The sequence below is a fragment of the Ambystoma mexicanum genome, chromosome 4p, assembly GCF_040938575.1.
Source record: "Ambystoma mexicanum isolate Mex_15411 chromosome 4p, UKY_AmexF1_1, whole genome shotgun sequence".
Classification (NCBI taxonomy): Eukaryota; Metazoa; Chordata; class Amphibia; order Caudata; family Ambystomatidae; genus Ambystoma; species Ambystoma mexicanum.
The window spans coordinates 584,086,337-584,101,977 of record NC_090927.1 but is presented as its reverse complement, the minus strand read 5'-3'; the positions used below and the strand labels follow the sequence as shown (position 1 = coordinate 584,101,977).

General features: G+C 47.6%; 1 protein-coding gene across 2 annotated transcripts in view; it reads right to left on the bottom strand.

The window, feature by feature from the left end:
* LOC138453366 (elongin-A-like) overlaps nucleotides 1-15,641 on the bottom strand; it is a 1,511,245-nt gene that overhangs the window by 118,050 nt on the left and 1,377,554 nt on the right. For both annotated transcript variants that reach the window (XM_069606133.1, XM_069606134.1), the window contains one exon: nucleotides 1,196-1,323. In XM_069606133.1, the coding sequence (XP_069462234.1) occupies nucleotides 1,196-1,323 (128 nt within the window). The remainder of the gene's footprint in view (nucleotides 1-1,195; nucleotides 1,324-15,641) is intronic.

Genomic DNA, 15,641 nt, shown 5'->3' with positions numbered 1-15,641 from the left:
CCCTGATCATCCTGCCGCACTGGTCCACCCCCAGGGTCTGGATCCAAAGGCGATGGCTGTGCCCTGGCCACCTGTGAGGGAGACGCCTGGGGACTAGCGGGCAAGACACCCGATTTCTCACAGAACCCACATAGACAAAAGAATGTATTGACCACAGAAGACAATACTTTGTGGGGAATCTATAATGACAAGGGACATCGACTGACAAGTGGATAATTACCCAGGGGAAAATAATTACATTTCAGCAGTGATTATGGGAACTCCAAGCATAGTTAATGTGTGCTGCGTGTAAGGGTCCCACAGCCAATACAAATGATAATTTAAATGAAATGTTCTGTAATCTACAAGAACCTTAGTCAAACCAGTCATACAATATCCCCTTTTGACTACAAGGAAAAACTGGAAGACTAATTGAATAACACGGAAATAGGAAGTTATTTTATAACTGAACGAACAGCCCTTTGATAAGGGAATCTGCTCTCTCAAATGCATTGCTTTTTCCTTTGCAATTGATAGGGGACCACATTCTTGTATTATCAACCTGGTGTGCCACATCAGGGGGCACAATAGCATTAGGTAAGGTGTACACAACCGACTAATGCAAGGAAATAAGCTTTCTGATATTTGCATTGACCTATGTCCCAGAATTGTAATTAACGTGGCACTGAATTATTTGCAGCACAAGTGATATTTGAAAACCTACCAATGTTCATGTGCTAACTATTTAGAGTCTTAATTGCGAGATTTCATACAAATTAGTGAGCATGAATAGATATGTAGGACTTTATGAAATGCTCATGATTCAGTCATATCCTTTGCATTCCAAATCCCATTATTATCCCCAATTTTATGGGCTGTACACATGTTTTATCTGATTCAGTTTCGTTTGAGTAAAATGTTTAAAAAAAAGAATGTTTGATTTCTGTCCCGTCTGGTGCCATAAATGTCATATCTGGGAATCATTAAACTGGGGCAATTCTCATCTGTAGTGAATCCAATAAGCTGTAGAAGTTTCTAGTTTTGGGGTTGGATCAAACGGAATATGCGCAATACTAACACCCTACTTCTACTAGTTTTAACTTTATGCTGTATTCACAGGTTTCTTGAGTCGATTACCAATAACAGATCAGAGCTGGTTGTCAGAATACACAGAGCTCAAAATTCAAAGAAATTATTCCATTCAATTTGTTCTTACTTTTGAACTGTCTTTTGACTTCTAGAGCTGGTGCAATGTTTTGTGGAATCTCGATAACGGGAGCATTACTACTGGATGAACTTGGGCAATCGGAAGAATTCACCTTTTCTTTTTCAATCTTCTGAACCCTACATAAGAGAAAAGAACAGATTAAATTCAGAAATCAATGAAATGCCAAGAATCACAAGAGTGATGCCATGCAATGTGGAAAGGTTTAGTGGATTTCCCTCTTGTTGTGGCTTCACTACAAGTGATTCACATACTTAATAACAAGCAAAAAAGGATGGTCAAGCCAGAGTTTAAATTTATTCAGATGATGGTCTAAGGCTGTAAAAGAAAAGCAGAGAAAAAATAATGCCCCAGTCTGTAATTTACAGGATTTATTTTAGGAAACCGGGGCCCAACAAGGTGGACACAGGAAGAAAACCATTTTAAAAAGTCAATTTGATATCAAGAATGTATTCATTTTTGGGAAAACAAAAATTGACAATATCCAAGAAAAACATCCCCTCATCAATACATTGCAAAGATTATCGCAGGGCTTCATGTTGCCACATGTATAAGCAAAAAAAAAAAAAAAAAACGTACATAACATTCTTATAGTTAGGACACAATGGCCCTCATTACGACCCTGGCGGTAAGTAATCTACATTACCGCCATGGCGTAATCATCGTTTACGCCATGGACCGATGGCGTAGAGAGCGCCATATTCCGACCCATCGCGCACGAGCATTACGCCATGGCGGTAATTTAAACTACGCCATGGCGTAAACAGCCCTTACCCGCATCGAATGCCTCGCTGGGTGACCTACCGCCACCCATCATTGCGCCGACCGTAATCAGCGGGCACCGTAATCAGCGGGCACCTTAATTAGCGGGCACCACAAATAAGCGGAATCGGAAGTAGCGTCATCGCAGCGGAACGGGAAAGAGCACAGCGGCCATCTTTAAAAACACAATCCATTGCCATCCTACCCAACCACACTACATTCGACCCTGAAACCCTGTGAATCCCATTACCCACCCATTTCCTCACCCAACCATGCCAAAAGTTGTCAAAAAAGCCTGCGACAGGCAGCGGCAGGACCGCTTCAGTCGCGAAGAGTTAACCATGCTTGCAGAAACGCTGCAGGAGAAGGCAGACGTCGTCTTCTCATCAGAGATGACGAGACCAGCCATAGCCCGGAAAAAAGCAGCATGGGAACTCGTGGCACAACGCGTCAGTGCCGTAGGTACCACCCCACGCACCGCCAGACAGTGCCGCAAAAGGTGGGATGACTTCCGGCTCCGAGTAAGGGGCATACTGTCAGCAAACCGCAACCTGGGACTGGCAACTGGCGGAGGAGCAGACTCCCCACTGAAGATGCAGCCATGGGAGGAGACATGTGCCTCATTGATCGGCATAGAGTGCATTGAGGGCATCGGCGGAATGGAGAGAGGAGCCCCGACATCAGGAGACACAGGTAGGTGCCTCCAATGCAGCCTTGCAAAACACCCTGAATCCCACTTACATGGGAATCACAATGTCGCCCCATATGGCAAACGCAACACATCAGCAGAAGACCCACACCCAGCACACATGCAGCATGTACATTCTACAGCAGGCACACATTCCTGCATGCTCAACCCACCCAAAAGTGAGACAACCTGTATGTCACGGCCTACCATCTAAACCATGGCACTCATCACAATGCCTGCTCAATGTCCGCTGAACCATCAATAACACTTTCCCTCCTCTGCTCCACCACAGGCTCACACTCGGACACCGGCAGGGACGAGAGTGGCACCACCCCAGCCAAGAAGACCAGGACAGAGGGAAGAGGCCACCAACCATCCACCTCTGCTGGACCCATGGCCAACCCACAGCAGGCCAAAATTCCTGTTGCCTAACAGCCCAGGGCAGCAATTCCCCCCCGAGGAAAGGGACATGATGGCCCCCACGGCAGACCCACAACCACTGCCGCCCACTGAGGGGATCGTGTCTGCGGGGAGCAGTACAGTCGGGGAGACTGCAGCCATCGCAGCCTGTTCTGACAGCGATGTGGCGAATGGGGATGATGACACGGAAGGTCCCCCCAACACCCAATTTACCTCCCCACACCTGTCCCCATGTAGCCTGCATGGACAGGACACACAGGGGCAATCCCCTGGAGGTTCATGGCCAGCCACTCCAAGCCCAGTGGGAGTAGGGGAAGAGGGGAGTAGTCCTATTGGGCCTGCAATTGCAACCTCCATTGTGCCTGATTTCAGCCAGGTGCTGGACCAAATATCAGCGAGGCAAGAACAACGGGCGTCAATCCTAACGCAGCATGTTGCTGATTGTGGAGGTGCCAGTTCAGGCATGGAGAGGTGTGCTGACAGCATCAAAGCAGCCATCCAATCAGCAAGCACGAACATATGCACAGAACTAGCCGCAGTGCGGAATATGATTGGTGAACTGATACGGACAATCATGGACACAAGGCGTACCGAGCAGGCCGGTACCTCCTCAGCTGCAAGTTCGGCCCCATCCAGCCCCGTCCGCAGGTCATCCAGGACCCGGAGGAGTACAGGCAGGGGGGCCCCAGGTTCCGGGACAGGGGGCTGCCAATAGTGCCCGCCCAGTGGACCACTAAAACATTACCCACTTCACCACAGGCACTGGCACTCCTTTGCAGGGATTTCTGGGGGGAGGGGGGATTGGGTGTGTTGGGGTGTTCAGGGGGGGAGGGGGGATTGGGTGTGTTGTGGTGTTCAGGGGGGAGGGGGGATTGGGTGTGTCATAACTTTTCAGAAGCACAATACACTTTTTCGTTTATCACAAACCAAATGTGTGGACATTGCTCATTGTGTATGTGTGCTTGTTAGGACAGTTTTTCTGAAGTCCAGTTAAGGGCCTAGTAAAACCATTCAACTGAGGCAGTACAAGACTCCACTCTTAGTATAAGACTGTACCACCTGAGTACATGGTAGCGTAGGCAGAGCAGCCAGGCTTATCTTAGGAGGGAGAGAGGGCAGTAGATACAGTACAAGTGAAAATTGTAATACAAATGATCCAAAGAAACACTGAAACACTATGTATTATAAAAAATAAAGGATTTATTTAAATACAAGTAGGCCCAGATAAATCTAGGGGTTAAGTAAATACTGAAACATTATATGAAATCACAATATAAAACACAACACTATACTTGAAAGTACACAGACCCAAGTATAGACCTTATTTGGAACACCTAACAGTAGTTCTAGGGAAGTCAAAACCTTGTTATACACATTTAGTATAGGCCAAGCCTATTATTTGGGAGTAAAAGACCAATGGTTACTTTTAGATTACTTTTGGTAATACAAGTACAGTAGGCCCTTCCAGTTGTACAGTGACTCTTGGAACAAATCACATAAACAGTCAACTGGAGAATATACTTTTGGTGAATAGTGAAACACTTATTCTAGGTGCAGTAAAAACCTATAACTACTTTGGTCATAACACACAGTTATACCAGGTGAGCAAAACCTAATGGATGTAATATACAATTACAGATGCTTTGGAAATCAGGGAACCCCAGATGGAGATAAGCAATAACTCTTGTAACTTGTTTTGGATGGCACACAGCTAACACAAGGTAAGTAAAACCCACTTACTTTAACTTCACAATGAAGGGGAAAGTAAAACCCAATGTCACACTTTACTGAATAGATATTCTAGGTAGGCAACAACCTAATTGTAGACTTATTAAAGACAGGCTAGCAGCAAGTCAGGGGAAGCAAGACCCAGTTGGGGGACACTCATACAGTTATCCTAGCAGGACTAACCTGGTGATACCAACACATTACTTTTGTAAAGAGGCACAACCTAATCACAGGAGAGTAAAATACCTTCACATCTACTTTCTTTTAGACTGGCAAAACAGTGGCTAAGGAAGGAAAGATGTTAACCATACTTTTAAGAATAGTGCATCACACATCCAATATCAGTAAGAACTTTTGTAACTGTTCACTCTTAGAATTAAAGTTACCAACCAACTCTTTACAAGTAAGTAAAAACACTTGATTTCTTTTCTAGGCAGAAGTCCCAATCCCTTCAAAGTCTTTCCCCTTAGAGCATGAGTGTTCTCAGTGGCAGAAGGGGGTCACTAGGACTAGTGACCAACAGGCAGTGTTAGAATAAGTTCTTTAGTAGCAAAAGCCAGAGTTTCCTTAGGAAAACTGGGCAAACAAGTGAGTACTTTACTTCTAGGGTTAGAAGAGGGTCCAGGGGCTTCACAGAAGACACCCCAGCAGGATTCTAGCAGTGGGACTGGGTGTACTGGACGAGGGACCTCCCAATCACAGAAAACACCCCAGGACTACACCGAAATCCCAACAGGCTTAAGGTAAGTATATACCCAAGCCAACACAGTACCTCAGCAATGAAGGAGAGATTGCAGCAGGAGAACTTCAGGGACTGCAGCCAAATACCCGGTCACTGGATTCCTTGTCCTGGAGACTGAACACAAGACCTCAGAAGGGACTTTGCAGCAGGGATCAATGAAGAAGGCTCTAGGCAAGATTTCTCTCGCGGCTGAATGCGGTTCTGCGGGTTTGGCGCCTTTTCAAGGAGCACAGATGAAGACAGAAAATTGCGGTTGAATTCTCGTCGTTTAAAAGGTCCAGCAATCTTGTGAGGGGACTTTTTGGACTCGATTCGTGTCTCTGGAGATAGACACGATAGAAGTTTCAGCGAGATTCAGAATTCGGAAGACCGTGCACCGCACAGTGGCAGGAGGTCCCAGGGTATTGGGGTATTGCAAGAACGCAAGGTCGCAGGAACCCGTGGGATGGCTCAAAATGCAGGTCGTCTTGAGTCTAGTGGGTCTCGCTAGGCTCTGGGTTCGGGTCGTCGTTTTCGGAGACCCCAGGTCGATCGGAAGGAAGGGCTGCAGCAGGCTCTGGTTACAAAGCAGGCTCTCCGGCCGCTGGAAATCATTCCCGCCGCTTTTCCTTTGTCATCCTCTTCGGTTTTCGGTTCCAGTGGTCGACATGACTTCAGCTTCCAGGTTTCCAGTATTTATCAGGAACTGCAACACAACCTCTGCATTCTCTCCCCGCATTTTACAAGAAAGGGGCGTTTGGCTGTCCAATCAGGACAGCCAACCCCCCACTGGGATTTGGCCCAGTTGAAGGAAGACCTAAGACAAAGGAGGGGGAAGTTTGGGACCCCTCCCCCACTTCCTGTGCTTACAGACTGACTGGAGCCTGGGCGGGGTGTCCAGGGGACTCCCGCCGAAGACAAAACTCAAACAAAGGATTTTCCCGCCCTGGATGTCAGGGGAAGGAACAAGAAACGACAAGAAACACTAAAATGGCAGAAAAAGAAGACAGGGGCCATTTTGGTAAAAATGAGCACCCTTAGGTGCCTTTACTGCAGCTGTGATTACAGCACGCGGTAAAGGTGCACCAAATTAGTAAAAGGTATCACTGCCACCAGCCATTAAAGGTAAGCTTGTCACTGTAACAGAATTGTTACAGTTTAAATGTGAAAGGGGATACATTGTATCTCCCCAGCACTCCACATAAGGTGGGGTGTGCTGGTTTCACAGAAGTAAATGTAAAAGGGATCCAAAGATCCTTTCTACCCTTGGGAACTGTAGTTCACTCAAGGTTTGCACAAGAAAGTTAAATGGGGAGCCCTAGGGCAACCCAGCAACAACAGGCACTTATTGCCAATAAGTTGTTAGACATGATAACTTTAAAAAGACACTATGGAGAGTCTTAAAAATGACACCCATAAAAAGAGTTAAAGACAGGTGAGTGTGGAAAAAGGTTCCCACTCACTGAGGTATTAATGGAAAATATCTCACTAGAAAAGCAAAAAGTTCTGGAGTTGAACCAGGCAAGGAAGATTTACCAGCCCTGTGGAAATCTTACCTAACAGTGCTTCATTGTTGTACAGTCTACAGTGTGCATATACCAGACATACACAGTGCCCCAAGTGCCGTCCACATGTTACACGCACACGCTGTGTGTGCTAGAAGTATTGGTCAATGAGATTCTGACGCATTTCACGCCTCTCCTGTGCATTGCTGCCTCCTTGAGGTGCTGCCCCATCCCCACCCTCATCATCCTCCTCATCAGGTGGTTGCAGTTCTGCGTCAGGGGGCATAGGCACGTTACGTCTGACGCACATATTGTGTAGCATGACACATGCCATGACGATCTTCGCCACCTTCTCATGGCGGTACAGGAGTGCCCCGCCAGACCTGCTGAGGCAGCGGAAACGTGCCTTCAGTAGGCCAAAGGCCTGCTCTATCACCACACGGGTACGTGCATGGGCACGGTTGAAGTCCTCCTCATGCTGGTTCTGTGGGTTCCGGACTGGTGTAAGGAGTCACCTCTTCAGGGGATAGCCTGCATCACCTGTAAATGGGCAACAATGTATGTGTCAGGAATGAGATCGCTTTCTGAACATGACGCGCCACCATGCCTTGCATTCAACTGTTACTTTGCACCAAATTTAGTTGTGCTAATGGATTCACACTATGCAACCGGTATATGTTCATGGCTCTCATGTACTGTTTTGCATGCCAAGACACAATGCAGGGGGGACAATTGCCTTGTGAGTGCCCATCCACTGTGTCCGTTCAGGCCGTTACTTTATGTGACCTGGCACGTGTCCTGTGATGTCAAAGCTCACATGATTGCAACATTGCTGTCTGGCTCATTATGACCCCAGGGAACAATACTGGTGTCAATGGGGGGAGTTTGTGGGTCTTGCTGTCTGTGTAGTGGTGCATTGATGTTCCTGTCCGACATGTGCCTCCTTTGTGCGCAGTTATGGGGGACAGGCCTTTCAGTTGATGGTGTTTGGTGACGTGCATGTAGGTGCGTTCCTTTGGAGTCAATGTGGTCACATTTCGTACAATGCACTTGCACTAGTCGCAGCCATGTGACGTATGCATCATTCCCCCCCCTTTCTGCCAGGTGAAATATGCATTGGTACGTCGATCACCTAAACACTTCGCATTTCCATGCTCATGACAATAGACTCACCGAATAGGCAGGATCTTGGGCCTGCATGTCGCTCCATGTAGCGTGGTATTGTGGAGTTCCAAAGGACCATTGAATCATGGGTTGATCCGGGGAATCGGGCACAACAATGTGTGAAGATCCTGTTGGAGTCGCAGACCATTTGCACGTTAATTGAGTGAAATAGTTTACGGTTGCGGTATGGTACCTCCATGGCATGTGGGACCACCAATTCAACATGGGTGCAGTCGATGGCACCAATGCAACCAGGTATGCCAGCTAGTGCATGGAAACCCACTTTGGTGTTGGCAATCTCCTGGGCAGACCGTGGCAATGAGATGTGGTCGTCTGTGTGCTTGAGGAGGGCATCGAGCACTTGGATCAGTGTACATGAGAATAATGGTTGTGATATGCCATGCAAGTGGCCCACTGTGTGCTGGTAGGTGCCTGTGGCCAGGAAGTGGAGCACGGACACGACCTTCAGTAGGGGCGGGATGGCGGTGGGTGTTTCTATCATGCTGACGATGTTGTTGTGTATCATGTGCACAATGTTAGTGATGGTGTCCCGGTCCAGTCGGTACAGGGTGTGGATCTGCTCTGCGGTGAGGTTGAATGGACTGGCTCTGATGCGTGGGATTGGGGGCTGCCTGCGTGGTGCCACTGGCTGTGCTGGTGGGGCTTGCTGGCCCTGCCTTGCCCTCCTTCTCCTCCTGCGTCTCCTCTGTGCAGCTTGTTGTTGTTGCTGTTGTAGCACTCGCATTGCTATCAGGTCCTCCAGCCCCAACATTGCTAGTCCTATTGGTATCATTGTGGAGTGTGACTGGGGCTGGTAGGGGTGGGGTGTGCTCTTTTTGCACTGGGAGAGTCTGTATTGCCTCCACCTGTGCTGATTCTGTGCACCTGTGGCAGCTGGGAACACTGCACATGGCCATTTACGGTTGGTTCGCGATGGCGGAATTAGCGCCATGGCCGTAAGGTACTTTACGGCCTTGGCGATGGCGTTAGGGGCATGTCCGCTTGGTTTGTGATCCGCGTAGCTTTGCGCCATGCCGGTATTTACGGCATGGTGGGTCGCGCGCGACCTTGGTGCCGTTAGCGGCACCGTAAACTACGATGTCGCTAATTGCACTTTCGCGGGTCATAATCGGACCTAGCGGAAAACGATGCCGGTATTCATTTACCGGCATCGTTTTCCGCTTACCGCCTGGGTCGTAATGAGGGCCAATAACTTCACATAGGAACCAATCTAAGAGAAAAAAGGACCACACTGCTCAACCCAACACATGTATAGGAATCACAGCACATCACATTCACTCCCAATATAATCAACTAAGCCAAAAATTAAAAATACAGAAACCAAAAACAGCAATGAAATATCTGGTGCAAGAAATACAAAGAACAAGTTACTCTCCTACCTGGTAACGTTCTTTCGATGGGATGGTCCGACGACGTATACCATATCTATGACAGTAATTACCACAGCTGTGCTGCTTCGGAAAATCTTTCGGCATCTGCGTCGATGAGCCATCCTCGAGAGCCTCCGTCGAGCCGACGTCACTGGATGTTATAAGTAGGACGCACGATGCCCGTAGCCTCAGTTTTAGTTTTTTCCCCAGAACGTGTGGCACCAAACCACTGCCAGTATGACCACAGAAAGCCTTGCGGAAACGTAAGCTGCAATCGCTTAAGAAATTATGTAGCGGAGCAGGTAGGGAGGGAGCGATATGGAATACGTCGTCGGACCATCCCATCGAAAGAACGTTACCAGGTAAGAGAGTAACTTGTTCTTCGAGGGGATTGGGTCCTCCGACGTATTCCATATCTATGACAGACTCCCAAAGCAGTACCAACGTATGGAGGAGGGAAAAAGAATTTAGAATATAGAAATTTAGAATGCCCAATCAAATTGCAGAGTAAAGGACCGCCTTGCCAAAGGCCAGATCCTGCCCATGGATAGAATCTATGGAGTAGTGTTGTGCAAAAGTATGGACCGAAGCTCATGTGGCTGCTTCACAGATGTTAAGAATAGGAACACCCCTCTGCAGGGCAGTAGAGGCAGCCATACCCCTAGTAGAATGGGCCCGTAAGCCTACCAGAGGGTCGTTACCTGCCAGGCGGTAACATTCAGAAATTGCCAAGATAATCCATCTAGTCTGCTTAGTCACAGCTTGTCCCAAACGCCTTCGAGCATAACCAATAAAGAGCTGATCGTCCACTCTGACCCGGGACATGTGTGAAACGTAGAAACTTAGAGCTCTCCTAGGATCCAACCTATGGAGCCTCTCCTCTTCCTTACCAGGATGTGGAGGAGGATAAAATGCTAGAACAACCACCATCTGGCTTGAATGAAATTCCGACACCACCTTCGGAAGAAAGGAAGGACGAACTAAGGACAACCCTGTCCTTATGAAACACAGTGAATGGTGGCTTACTGAAAGTGTTTGCAACTCACTCACTTTGCGAGCGGAAGTGACCACAACTAAAACACAGTTTTAAGGGTTAACAGCCTCAAAGGACCGGAGAGGTGTCCAGCCCACTGGCATGCAACGACTGGTGCAGGTCTTCAAGCTGGCTATGACCAGAAAGGAGGCCATCAGGAACCTCTGCAGGAACCTCACCTTCCTCAGACCCCTCATCCACCTCAGAAATATAATCCAAAGGTTGGAAAGATGGTACAGAAAAGGGAACAAAGACATGTTTAGCCTTGGCCAGTGCCTTTCTGGGGGGTTCCACCGTGCCACATGGTACCCCCGACAAAGCCGCCTCGAAAGGCGTCGAGGGAATCTGCATCGACGTCGAGCGTGGCGCTGACAGCTTTGCCGGCGTCAACACAGGCCTCGAGGGCGGAGCCCCGAGCGTGTCTCTGGACTGCCTGGGCGCCGATGGGGCCGATGACTACCTTCGAGGCGGAGCCCCGAGAGAGTCCGTCGACTACCTCGGCGCCGCAGGCGTCGATGTCTTCTTTGAAGACTTCACAGGTTCTCGCGGTCTCGAGGGCGTCAAGGACCGGGACCTCGAACGGGCATGCCTAGAGCGACCACCCTTGTTCGACCAGGACCTTGAAGGCGCCTGGTGGTCGCGACGACTGCTCGAGCCCAAAGGCAGACGAGCAGTGTCTTTAGTACGGCCATGGCCAGCGTCCTCAGACGGCGCAGACGGACCAGAGCCCTGCGATTGAAAAATCGCCAACATCTCCTTAAAGAAGGAATCCCATTCCTCATGAGTGGAATGTTTGTTGGGACAAGCAACAAACCGACGGGAAGAGTCCTCGGATGACGATGGGGAAGGCGACCTGTGACGTGCTTCGTGGAGTGCCTCGAAGAGGCAGAGGAATGGCAGGGCCGACTCCCAGACAGAGAACCCCCGGACTCACGACGACGATGCGGAGAGTCGCCCCTCGAATCATCCGTCGAAAGACCAGTGGAACGCGACTTCCGGGGCTTGGCCACCTAACCGACCAACAGTTTCTTCTTACGCTCCCTCAAGGCCTTCGAAGTGAGCGATTGGCAGTCGACACAGTCATCTATATCATGGTCCTCCCCGAGGCACCAGAGGCAAGCGTCGTGCGTGTCCATCAGCGACGTCTTGGACCCGCACACCCGACACTTCTTAAACCCGGACCGCGGGGTGGAAGAAGCCGAAGACATCATACAATCTTCAATGAAGAAACAGGTTCGAAGAACCGAAAGAACAGGATTCAGTAGAATCGAGGCGCACCGAGATCTCCGAAGCGAACACGTTCACGGAATAAACAGAACTGAGGCTACGGGCGTCGTGCGTCCCACTTATAACATCCAGTGACATCGGCTCGACGGAGGCCCTAGAGGACAGCGTATCGACGTCATTGACGCAGGACACAAACGCCGAAAGATTTTCCGAAGCAGCACAGCTGTGGTGATTACCGTCAGATATGGAATACGTCAGAGGGCTCATCCCCTCAAAGATAATCTACTTCCAACAGCAAGCCTAGGACTGTATAGGATTTCCCCAGGCAAATGAGATGGTCTTATTGGTAGATTATGTAAATAATGTCTTTCAAGAAAGTGACATAGTACATGATGCAACCTAATGGCTGTGAAAATAGTGAAATGTCAACATGAGTTTCGGGCTGTAACCGGTCTCCGGTGCACGCTGGATCAGACCTTTGCAGGACAACACACGTGGAAGGAAGGTGTTTTTAATTGTTCTCCTATGTTTGAACTCAAGCTGTGGGAAAAGCCAAAAAACATGGATCTTAGTTGCTGCACATGTCTTGTTCACAACCACAGTGGTATTTCAAAAACAGCCACAGTTGTGGTATACCAATCCATGTGTCCACCAGTGACATTTAAAAACAGAGAAAATGACGGCTCCCCGAGGGTAACACTCCAGGACTATGCCAGAGGGGGGGGGGGGGGGGTGAGGCAGGGAACGGGAGACAGAACAATTTCATTGCCAGGAAAAGAATGACAATTGGCTCACAGGAGGCAAAAACCAGTTGAAAAATGCCAGAATTCAAAAAACAGGTCGAGTCAGTCCATGCGGAAAAGACTGCAGCAACAACCAAATCCAGCCGTCGGTATCCAAACAACTTGCCGATGCATCTGTAAAATCAAGGAAAAAAATCCCCTCATCAGATGTCATAAAAGATCGCCACAGCACCACCGTGGTCCCAGGATATGCATTCCTAAACCAGGTTGCCAGGGTGGGTTGGTCAGCCCACGTGTGCTCACAAGCACCTAAAAACACACCTACCTGTGGGTAACATTCCTGATGTGCACTGACAACTGGTCAACTCGGTTGGAAGACACTGCGAGGCAAAGGCGGCATAGTCCACTGCTCGTGCGCTCATGATATTAAACAAAGCTACTCTGAGTGCAGATCTCGCACCATTTGTGATGAATAGACCACAATGCCGGCAACAATTGCAGAACTCTATATGGCGGCCATGTTGGGTGAGTGAAAAAGGCCTGTGCTTGACTGTGTAAGCAAGCATAGGCAGTCAGAAAAAGAAAATTGTGAAAGTAATTGTAAGGGTGAAACAAAGCCTGAAAGTAAAACATTTAAATTAAGGCCTCAAGGGTTTGAAATCGACATAGTGGATCCAGCTGGTTTAAGTGAGTAAAGACGACCACTGTACTTCATCATTCAGGCCATATATATGCATACAGAAACAAAATCCATTGTTGTTCTAACTTGAGGAGCCTAGTTGGTAGCGAAAAATCACTTCTGTAATGTTCCAATTGGTCAATGACCCACCATCTGACTTCTTCGCCCGAAAGATGCATAGCCTAGTAGTGGGCGACAAAGGGAGCCGTTAAAAAGTTATGTATCCTTGATCTGTGTTCTATGATCCGTATACCAATCTTTCTACACGTCACACCAATGTACAGAAGATCACAAGGACATCCGAGTCTTTCTGTCTCACTTTAGGTGTCAGGTGGGAATCTCTATCAGTATATCTTGCTCGTTTGGCTGATCTCTATCAATTTTCCGTGATAACCTCTGGCTGCCAATTTCTTACCCAAAGTTATTGCATGAAGCTTACAATCCTGCACTGACCAACAATTATGTTGGATGCACAAAAATTGACCATAATGTAAATTGTCCTGTAATGATCTCGGATGCTGGGTAGAGTATAGTAGCAGTGTGTTGCGATACGGGTCTTTTCGATACAGAGAGGTGTAGATACTTCCCATTTGGTGGTAGACTAAAAGGTCTAAGAATGGCAATGATTGTCTGTCGCAATGACTTGTGAAAGATAAATTCGAGTTGTGTTGGTTGGGCCACATCAAGATTTCTTTCTTTGGTGTCCTTTTTTCAAAAATATCAAAATATATACTAATTATAGACCCATTACAAATGTGTTGCTCTTAATGAAAGTGGTTGATAAAGTCGCCACTCTTCAGCTACAAGAGCACCTGGAGAAATCACAAATTTTCCACCCAAGACAGTCTGCGTTCAGGTCACATCACGGCACGGAAAGTGCCCTGTTGGACTTACAGAGTGAAATGCTAAAAATTATGGACAACAGCAATTAGAACTCTCAGCAGCCTTAGACCTTGTTGACTATGGAAGACTTGTAGAACGCTTGAAGAACCTTGCTGACTGCTCTGATAAGGCAGCCCTCTGGATTGAAACTTTTCGGCAAAACAGAATGTAGTGTCTGGGGTGAAGCCTGCTCTAAACAAGAGAGGCTAGAGTACGGTATGCCACAGGGCGCATGTCTCATCAGCCCTCTAACGTATACTGTCGTCCACCATGCAATCTCCTAACCATGTTAGGAGTAAGCTTTTCTAATTATGCTGACGACACCCAGCGGATTAAAAACATTAGCAGTGACTATGAAAAAGACTCATAAAATCTCGATCTATGGTACCATTCAAAGTTGGATGACCAATAATGGCATGTGCCTTAATGCGGCCAAAACAGAGCGATTCATTTTTGGCTCTTCTCTGGCGCGCTCAAAACTTCACGACAAATACTCGGGCGTTTTAATTCAAAATCATCAGGTTTGTACTGTTACGAAGGTCAAGACCTTGGGAGTTGTGCTTGAATCTCCTCTTAATGCAGCTGCACAATTACATAATCTTACAAGCAAGGCACAATATCACCTGTGGTTCCTTAGGCTAGTAAAACCTTTAATCTCAGAGGCCAACTGCACCACCATAGTTCGTGCTTTGATTATGCCACAAAAGACTACTGTAGTGCATTATTGGCTGGTGCAGGTTAGGGCTGCTTACAAAATCTTCAAATCTTACAAAATGATGCAGTGCGCATCATAAGAAAAATCCCAACGAGCGAACAAATTTCAACACACTGTAAAAACCTACACAGGCTTTCAGTGGACGCTGTGATTCGTTTTAAAGTTTGCACTGTGGTGAATAAATGCCTTTGTGGCAATGCACCAACATATTTGAAGGACTCCATTAGTGTCTCCTGCTCTAAGAGAATAACAAGAGCCAGTGACTATCGTTTGGTCATCCTTAAGAGCAAACGGGTAATGGGCCTGGGCAGGTTGTTTCACGTGGAAGCAGCACGACTATGGAATAGCCTTCCGAAGGATCTGTGTGCAGACAGAAAACCCACAACGTTTAGGAAACGATTAAAAACAGTGCTCTTCGAATTAATCCCTGACCTGACCCTCCGCAAATGAATTGACACTCCTGCTACTTTTGCTCGCTGATGTCTGCTGGCTCCGACACACTATATGTAAACAAATATTATGAAAAATAAATTGGTCTTCGAAATAGGCCATATATAGGTTTGCCAGGCTGGGAGCAAAGGCCGCTCCCATGGCAGTACCATGTTTTTGAAGGTACATTTGATTGGAAAGGTCGCAGAAATTGTGTCATAGTGCAATTTGCAATAATTCCATGATGAAATAAGTAGGAGCGACATGTGGAGTATGGCTACCATCCAGCTTGTGTTTAACAATGTTGCATGCCTCATTTTGGGGGATATTAGTATACAGTGCTGACATAT